This window comes from Polypterus senegalus, chromosome 18 (assembly GCF_016835505.1).
Source record: "Polypterus senegalus isolate Bchr_013 chromosome 18, ASM1683550v1, whole genome shotgun sequence".
In the NCBI taxonomy this organism is placed as follows: Eukaryota; Metazoa; Chordata; class Cladistia; order Polypteriformes; family Polypteridae; genus Polypterus; species Polypterus senegalus.
Genome location: NC_053171.1, coordinates 29,233,881 through 29,243,187, shown reverse-complemented (window position 1 = coordinate 29,243,187; position 9,307 = coordinate 29,233,881). Strand labels below are relative to the sequence as shown.

The 9,307-nt window shown below is 42.4% G+C and overlaps 1 protein-coding gene across 8 annotated transcripts in view; it reads left to right on the top strand.

Moving 5' to 3' along the window:
- Positions 1–5,999: 5,999 nt before the first annotated feature.
- Positions 6,000–9,307, top strand: part of cdc42bpb (CDC42 binding protein kinase beta (DMPK-like)) — a 197,624-nt gene continuing 194,316 nt past the window's right edge. For 7 of the 8 annotated variants that reach the window (XM_039740970.1, XM_039740968.1, XM_039740972.1 and 4 more), the window contains exon 1: positions 6,001–6,769. In XM_039740970.1, the coding sequence (XP_039596904.1) occupies positions 6,595–6,769 (175 nt within the window). In that variant the 5' untranslated portion in view covers positions 6,001–6,594. Of the gene's footprint in view, positions 6,770–9,307 lie in introns of all 8 variants that reach the window. The other variant, XM_039740965.1, reaches the window with a different exon arrangement.

Below are 9,307 nucleotides of genomic sequence, written 5' to 3'. Positions count from 1 at the left end.
GGATTTGACTTTGTTAACATGAGACAGGCATTGTGAGAGTTCATCAGGTTTGAATGCAATACAGATCATTGACAAGATGATAAGAAGGCAGAAAAGATGTAGCTGAAATGCTGGCAAAAATGATTGGATGACAGATAAAGCAGAACAATCAAAAAAGAGCTACTCAAAATAGACGTGCAAATGGTAAAAAAACACAAGAAACACAAGGCTTACATTGACTAGTAGTGACAAATTTCTGACTCAACACAATCAGTAAGGAATATCTGTATAAATACAGCAGGAAAGGTCTAACACAGCCTCTGATAATGGCTGGTGAAACGTATTTGGCCAGGAATAGCAACCGTGATCAGCAGCAAGAGGCGTAGTAAGGGTGCGGCAGGTGAAGATGAATGGCAGTGTTCTCTAAGGCGTGGGCTCTAAACATGCATGTGGAAAAAAACATCAAAAACAAAATCTGACATGCAGTATTAGAAAAGGAAGTTGTTCACTCTAACAAGTAAATCAGTTCCCTTTACTGAGTCTTCTATGTGGTTTGACGAGAACTCTGACTTGATAAGCTTCTCCTTCCAATGAGCAAGTTTGGATATAAAGCTTGACAATTAATTTTTCTGACTGATCTGGCCCTAAGGCTGCTTGGCTTTCCACATGTGTCCAGCTGGCAGTGTTAGCTCCACAAATGGGCCAGCTTCAGTGCTTTGGTACTTTAGCCCACGGTACCGCCTCAAAACCACAAGAGCAGCATAAAAACCACAAAAAGAATTTAAAAAATCACGACACAACTAATAAAGTTAAATTCAACTTCTTTTAAAGAACCATTCAGCATACAATCCACATCAGGCTTTGTCAGGAAGATCCCATTGAAATTTGACAGAGATAAACACGGCAGTTTGCTGAAGTGCTCTTGGTGTTCCTAGTGCAGAAGTCTGGAAGGTGGAAGTTTATGGATTCAAAATTCCCAGGGTTGAGCACGTAAGTGATTATAGTTTTTGACTGTATGAGGATGTGGTAGCACTTTTTATAACTTTAAGATAACATTTTCTGATATAACAGAACAATGTTTAAGTAAGAGCTTTGCACCCAAAATTTCCAGAAGTCTTTGGGAACATAAAAGTTTCCCAATATTTCTCCTGTGTGGCGGGTGGCTGGGGGACGCCTAGAAGGATCGGGAGAGGGACTACACCTCCCCTGGACCACGAGAGGGCAGCCACCCTGGTTAGTATGGCGGCTACGGGAATGGAGCATGGAAGCTCAACCCTATAGGGGCCCATGGCCACCGCCAGGGGGTGCCAGGACGATTGTGAAACCCTGGATGTCAGCACTTCCACTACACCCGGAGGTGGTGGTGGAAAGAATATCAGGGAGTGCTTCTGGGTGCTCATCCGACACCAGGAACCGCTACAGGAAGCTCATCAGAGGGCACCTGCAGCACGTCCAGGTGGACATAAAAGGGGCCGCCTTCCTCCAGTCGTCATCCGGAGTCAGGTGGAAGTGGACAATGCACGGAGGAGAGAAGTGGATGCAGTGAAGGAAGGCTGGGCATTCGAGAGGCCCGGACTGATGGTGATGGGTGGAAGGACACTGGGTTGTGGGCAGAACTATATCTATTGTACATAGTGTAAATAAATGTGTGTGTGCTTGAACTATTGGAGTCTGCCTGTCAGTGCCAGGGCTGGTCTTCCACGTCTGCAAAACCCAAAAAATATTTTCTCACAAACAGAATATACCATGATATTAAGGGGAAACAAGCAATATAACAATAATAATAATAATTAGAAGTAAAACATGTATTGTAAAATAAAGAATGCAGTAACACTACAGCCTTACATCAAGGAGACCAAGGTGAAGGTCCAAGGAGTGTTCTGGTGGAGCTGCGTGTTCTCCCCATGTCCTGTTGGGTTTCATCCAACAGTTCAAAGACACACAGGTTAGGGTGATTGGCCCGTGTGTGTGTATGTGTGTGTGTGTGTTCACTCCACTGAAATACTTTGGCATCCTGTCTGGGGATTGCCACAGATACTTGCTAGGATAGGCTCCAGCTTCCCTTTGACCCTGCACTGGATAAGCTTGTTTGGAAAAATGGATGGACTGATATTAGAGATTAATGTTGATTCAGCCACACCAAGTGCACTTCAGAGTAGGCAATCTGCCTGAAGCTAAGAACATTTAGGACAGGCCAGTACTTGGATGGGTACATCATCCAGGAAAAGCTTGGGTTGCTGCTGAAAGACATGTTGGTGAGGCCAGCAAGGGGTGCTTACCCTGTGGTCTGTGTGTGGAACCCAGTATAGTGATGGGGTCTCTGTTGTAAAAACATGCGGCAACCTTTGGATGAGCTGTAAATACATGGTCCTGATTCTTTGTGGTTATAAAAGGTCCCTTGGCATCTGTCGAAAAGAATGGAGTGTACCCAGATGCCCTGACCCTCCTTGATCAAGAAAAAGCTTTTGATCAAGTGGATCAAAAGGTTCTGTTTAGACTGATGGAAAAGTTTGGTGTTGGGTGGTTAAAAACAATGTATAAAGGTGTGGGTAGTTAAAGATATGGTTATGAATGCACATCAGAGGATCTTCTCACATGCAGGATCGAAGTATATAATACCCGCTGAGATGAGAGGGGGTGCTGGCACTAAAATTCTCTTCTCCTCTCCCTGCACTTGGCTCTTCCACTTCTGGTTCCCCAGCTATCAGAAACCTGGCTGCCCAGAAAGAGGCGTCTTTTGCGACCAGAGCAACCCACCAGATTGAACCAGCAGCTAAAGCCAGACCCTTTTGTTAAGTTAAGCCTGTTGGGAACTTTCAGTAAATTAAACAGGAATCTCAATAGTTGCCTAGCACAAGGGAGAGACAGCAGTGCGCCAAGGCTGCCCGCACACCCCTTTTTGTATATTATTTATACAGAACCCGTTGCAGAGATTATGAGGAAAAGGGAGTATAGTGAGGGCCTAGTCTTACTTGGGAGTGGAGGAGTGAGGCTGAAGGTATCTCCATATGCAAACGATGTGTCCCTGTTTATTAAAGATGATGGAGATTTAAATAAAATATATGATATTCTGGGGGTTTTACAGGAGGCAACAGGCCCCAAATTAAACCAGAAAAAATCAGTCATAATATATTTTGGAAAATGTAAGGAGAGGAGAGAAGCTCTTTGTGGCCTCTCAGTTAACTTGACTTGTATAAAGATCTTGGGAAGATGATTTTTACAGGACAGGAAGTAGCAGGAGAAACTGGGAAGACAAAATAAAAATGACAGAGTGTAGACTGAATTTTGGAAAGGATGAACATTTGACTTTTATGAGTAAGGCCTTAGTAGTGAAAATGGAGACACTGTCTTTATGTATGCATTTAGAGATGGTTTGTCTTTGCCTCATCATTTGGTGGTGAAGGTTAAAGCAACAGTGTTTCGTTTTGTGTAAGGACGTGGGTATGAGAGAATAAGATTTGATTTGGGACAAAGTGTGGAAAATGGAGTTAGAGATATCATAAACATTCAATTGCAGATGGGCTATGTTTTTTTACACATATTTAGGCAAGGCTCTGCATTTGGCCTAAGTACATAATTTCCAGTATTTTGTAGTCCTGTGATTCACTTTAGGGATGAGGCGTCTGACAGTGTGGTCGAAGTTTATACTAAATGCAAAGGAGAGATCAGGAGGCTATCAATATGCAATAAAACTGAAAAAGAAATAGAAAATGTGCAGATGTTGCTTTGTGCTGCAAAGAGGATTTGTACAGTATGTATCTATCTGGTGTATATTGGAGGGGTGTCGGAGCTTGAAAATAAACTTTGAAATGTGGATGTGGATAGTGGTACAGGAGAGAGAAATATATGTCAGAATTTCTTGAGTGGGGTGAGTATTTGTAATCTCTGTGCCGTCATTGCTTGTTTCCGAGTAGTCGATCGTGAAAATGGGGCAAGTTCAGAAGGCAATAGGCGATGTCCTGGGGATCGGTGAGGAGGAAATCAGTTGGATGAGACTCAAAAAAGTAAGCTGCTGTTGTGATGAAAATGGTGACGCGAAGGGGCACTGAACTTAGTTGGGGCGACAGTCTTGATGTTCCAGACAATTGGGGGTAGATTCTTGGACGTGAGAATTATATGGTGGACTTTTAGTGGACGTGGGAATGCAGGTTTACGATTCTGGAGAATAATGTAATGTTGCAAAGAAAGAGGTTGTGTGGTATAGCCAAAAGGTCTGGAAAGTGCTTTAAATGATTTAAAGTGGATGATGGTGTGGGGTAGATTATGTGTGAGGGAGAGGATGTTTAGACAACGTTTGTCACAGACAAAGAAGTGTTCAAAGCCAGACTGTGCCCAGGGATGAGCTGACACATTTTTGGGTGTGCAGAAAAGCACAAGTAGGGTGGGCTAATGTGGAAGGATTACTGAAAAAGGTAGAAGATTCAGTTGTTTTTAATATGGAGAGGTGAGGGTCAAGTAGGGAATGGTAGAAGCTCAAGGGAAGCCATTTTGATTTGGCTTAGTATTAGGCAGACAAAGAAGTGGATATGGGTGTATGTCACCAGAGATGTGTAGTAGGTACAAAACAGTTTGGAAAATGAGCAAGAAGTAAAAAGAGATATTGAGAAGTGGGGATTCACAGCTGCTATGGAGAGATGGAAGGGTGTGTGGAAACTGGGATATGGGAAATAGGGCATTTACTGAGAAGTGTTCTTTAATCAATGTTTCATGGATGTGTAATGGATGTTGGTCCAATATTTGGGAAAGAAGATGATTTGAGTTATGAAAGGAAAATATGGGAATATTAAGGTTTTTCAGCAAGAATGTTTTTGTTATACTGTGTAATGGAACTGGATATGCTATAATAGGAATTTGAATCCATGTATGACTGAAAATGTAATTGGCGTGAGGAATGAATAAGAAAAAGCTTCTTTCTGTCCTATATATTGTATTGTGAAAATAAGATTTACTTTTATATAAAAAAAAGTCCTGACAAAATTGCCCACCACAGCCTGGTCATTCTGGCCCCCTACTCATCCCTTGTCACATATCTCTCACCCCTTCACCACCTACTAGCTAATGTGTGGTGGGCACACTGGTGCAAAAATGGCTGCCATTGCATCATCCAGGTAGGTGTCACACATTGGTGATGGTTGAAGTGGTTCCCCACTGTTTATTTAATAAATTAAGTAGGTTAGAATTGCACTATACTTGTAAATGCAATTTATTAATTTAAAATCGATTGAACTTAACTGTTGACTACACCAAGGCATTCTAAAGTTCTTACCATACATGAAAATACCTATTTAAATGTACAGTTTATTACATTTCCAGGCTTTTGATGACAGATTCCACAGCATCCAAATTCAATACTGTCAGACATAAACTGGGTCAAATTGCTCTGGAGCTGTCAAAAGTGGTCACTGGCTGAATTAGCCAAGTCGTGTAATGGATGCTGATGGCTGGGATGGAAGGTAAAATGATTGGGATGTGGCAGTCGGCCAGTGAGTTACAAAATGGGATGACTTAAGCACTCGCTTTAAGTTCAAAATGACCTTTTTTTTATATATATATCCTTTTGTTACCCACCTGAACTCTCTCTGTGTCACCGCAGGAAGGATGCGTTACAAGCAGAGTTTTGTTTGTTTAAAGGGATGTGGTCCCATGGCTGAATGTGACATTCAGGATGTCCTGAATCTGATTCTTCCTCACCAGCCAAGGGAAAAGGAGAACAATGGAACTGTGTCGTCTAGCCACGTGCTCGGGAAGACTCCGGAAAATTACATTAATTACATTTATAGTCTTGCTACAGTACATCATATACGAAGGAAAAATAAAAATGAACAGAAACGTGCGCTATTTCTACAACGCCTCCTATTTGCGTAGACGACTCAACCGAATAAGATATTTTGCGCAGGCGTACTTTGACAACTGAGTCCCGTTTTTCCCAGCACCTGTCAATCAGCAGGGGTATCACCCCGTTTCCGGTTTCATGGGCGGGGTAACTCCCGGTCTGGAATGCTTGGGAGAGACGATGGGGCGGAGTCGGAGCTGCGCATGTCTGCGAGCAGGCTCACTCACAAGCCAGGCAGGAGCCGCTCGTTCATAGAGCCGAGGGAAGGAAAATAATAACGCCGTGGACGCCTCCGAGAAGGAAAGAAAAGATAGGAATTATACGAATTAACGATGAGGAAATTGCTGCAAAAATTAAGGCCGTCCACGTGAGGATACGCCGCGTCGAGAAGAGAACCAAAGGCGTGTAGTGAGAGAAAGAGGGAGAGAGAAAGAGAGAGCGACCCAGCCAGCCAGCCGGCCGAAGCCGCTACCACCCCTCCACTCATCTCCGAGTGGATGGTGCAGATTTCTTTACGGCTAAAATAAATGGGAGAAGTTGGGCCTCGACTCCCGGGGCAAGGGGCCGAGTGCTGTACCGTGAGGGAAATAACGGCCCCTGCCATCCTGACTGAGTACTCTCGAGCCACCGCCTTCCAGATTAAACGTTTATAAAAAAATTGCCCGCAAAGATTGACGTTAATATAAACAAACACTGCGATTTCTGCTGGAGATTATCTCTTCGTCATTTTTGTGGCTTTCTATTCCCAGTAGGATTGTGCGCAAAAATATCTTGGAGCAAACATGTCGGCAAAGGTGAGGCTGAAGAAGTTAGAACAGATATTAATGGAGGGGCATCAGAAGAATGAAAATTCACTCAGCGTCGAGACTCTCTTGGATCTTTTAATCTGTTTGTACAACGAATGCAGCAGTTCCCCCCTAAGGAGAGAGAAATATGTGTCAGAATTTCTTGAGTGGGGTGAGTATTTGTAATCTCTGTGCCGTCATTGCTTGTTTCCGAGTAGTCGATCGTGAAAATGGGGCAAGTTCAGAAGGCAATAGGCGATGTCCTGGGGATCGGTGAGGAGGAAATCAGTTGGATGAGACTCAAAAAAGTAAACTGCTGTTGTGATGAAAATGGTGACGCGAAGGGGCACTGAACTTAGTTGGGGCGACAGTCTTGATGTTCCAGACAATTGGGGGTAGATTCTTGGACGTGAGAATTATATGGTGGACTTGGGAATGTAGGTATACGATCCTGGAGAATAATGTAATGGGGCAAAGAAAGAGGTTGTGTGGCACTGTGTGCTGAAGAAAGAGTCAATGATGGGTTGGCTCACCTTGGGGAGAGTTTCAGCCAACTGGCGGTGGTGTAAGGAGCTGTTCGAATGAGAATCTGGAAAGTGAAAAACAATAGCGTGAAATTAGTTGAAATCGAATTTAGCAGAGTGACTGCACTGTTGCCTCGCAGTAAGGAGACCAGTTGCATGTTGCTCATTGGGTGTTCCCTTCTTGGAGTTTGCAAGTTCTCCCCATGTCAACATGGGTTCTTCCAACTGTCCAATGACATGCAGATTAAATGAATTGGTGTTGCTAAATTGGTCCGAGTGAGTGTGTGTGTATGTTTGCCTTGTTATGGGCTGGTACCCTCTCAGAGGATTGTCCATGCCCTGCAGCTGATCCTTGCTGGAGTAGGCTCCAGCCACCCCATATGAGTTGGTTAGTTGGATTGATGGATGGTGGTTAGCCGAATCAGAAGCACTGAAGAAGAGATGGAGAATGCAATGGAAAATTTGAATGCAAATGCGATTGTTGCCTTCCAGGATTATAGAATAGTATGGGATTGTGCTTGTCAAGGAGAGGGCTCATTGTGGTGGAACATATGAGATATCTCACCAAGGTAGAGAAATAAATCAAATAGGAGGGAGATGATAAGATGGAACCCATTGAGTTGAAGTTCTGTCCATCTGAGAGTAGAAGAAATAAGGTGTGGTGAAGGGCAGTAAAGGTTCCATCTTAGACAGTGAGGATTTTGGAAGGGAACACCACTAAATTGGGAGACAGTGGAAGTGAGTGAGGTAGGATTGTTTGTTGTTTGACTGAGGAAAAAGTATACCTCCAAGTAGATTACCTGCAACCAATAGTTACTATTATATAAAATTTTGATTTTCATAAACTGCTGTTGATGCAAACGCTTGGGTGTGAAAGCCACTCTAAATTCAGCCTGAAGTAATGAATCTATTCTTGTTTGTACTATGCTTTGTGTGCATTTTGAAATGCAAGGCCTTATAGAATGAAGAACATGTTTTGTTTCTCCCAAGTTATTCTCCATCATTTTCTTTTAAAAGAGAAACTAATGTTCTTAGGACTGCTGGAGACGAAACTGGCTGTGTGGTTTTTTTTTTGAGATTTGATCTTTCTGCCCCTTTACTACTTTAAATTTTGTCTGTCTAAGCAAGGGTCACCACAGAAATATGACTTGATTCATGCAAGGCCATGAGTGGAGCATTAAGAATAATCAAAAACAATCACCCAGTGCGTCCTTATTTTTCCATTTAAAATGCACTTTTAATACTAGAAAATGCAAAATGCTAGGTATTAACTTGCTTGGAGGATTGTTTTATTGAAACTATTAGGAGATTGGGAAAATAAAATTCTAAGTTGTTCAGCGTGGCCCTGTGTTTCAGTCATCCTTCTGCAAAACTGGTTCCTAACTTAAATGTGCAAAATGCTTCATGTCCTAATCACCTTTCAAAGTATTGACAACACTGTATATTGTTTGGCTCTTGCTTGATTAAAGGCATCCCTGGTATGTTTTGGCTGGATACAGGTTAAGGGTTTCTTACTCATTTTGTAACTTTTCAGAAAAGCCTATCAATCTCGGAGGACTTGTCCAAGTGAAAAGGAGTTGGGGCCTATCTTTTAGCAGCTGTGAGAGTGAGACAGAAATGCTCCCTGAATGGGACATAAGAAACAAGCACAGCTAAAATTGGATAAAATGGAGCATTTTAATAACTGATCAGAATCTTAGGAGTAAACTGTCTGCAGGCAGTGCAAGGGCCTGGAAATCAACATTAAGCTGAGATGCTAGCTGTTTGATATGGATACACTGAAAGAGTTCTGTTGGGAAGTTTGTCTTAATGAATGAAAATGATTTTGATAGAAATGAAAGTGTACATGACTGAACTAGGATGAGCTGTATAGTATTCTGCAAAATATTTTGCCAGTATTATCCTGAAACGTGAATCATATTTGAATTTTTTGCTTGGTAATCTCTATTTCAAATTGTAGTGTGTTCTGCTAGTCACTGGCAATCCCTTACAATTTATGGGATACTAGATCCTCTCCTAGAGAATAGGTGGTTTAACTGAACATCTGCAAACAGTTTTCCAGTCTAAAAGTATACACAGTTTTTACATGCCTGTAGAGGCAACTCTAACCTTGCTTTGTAAGGCTACTGAAAAAGTAATTTTCTAATGGAAAATAACTATCTTTATGTCTTCATAATTCATCTTGC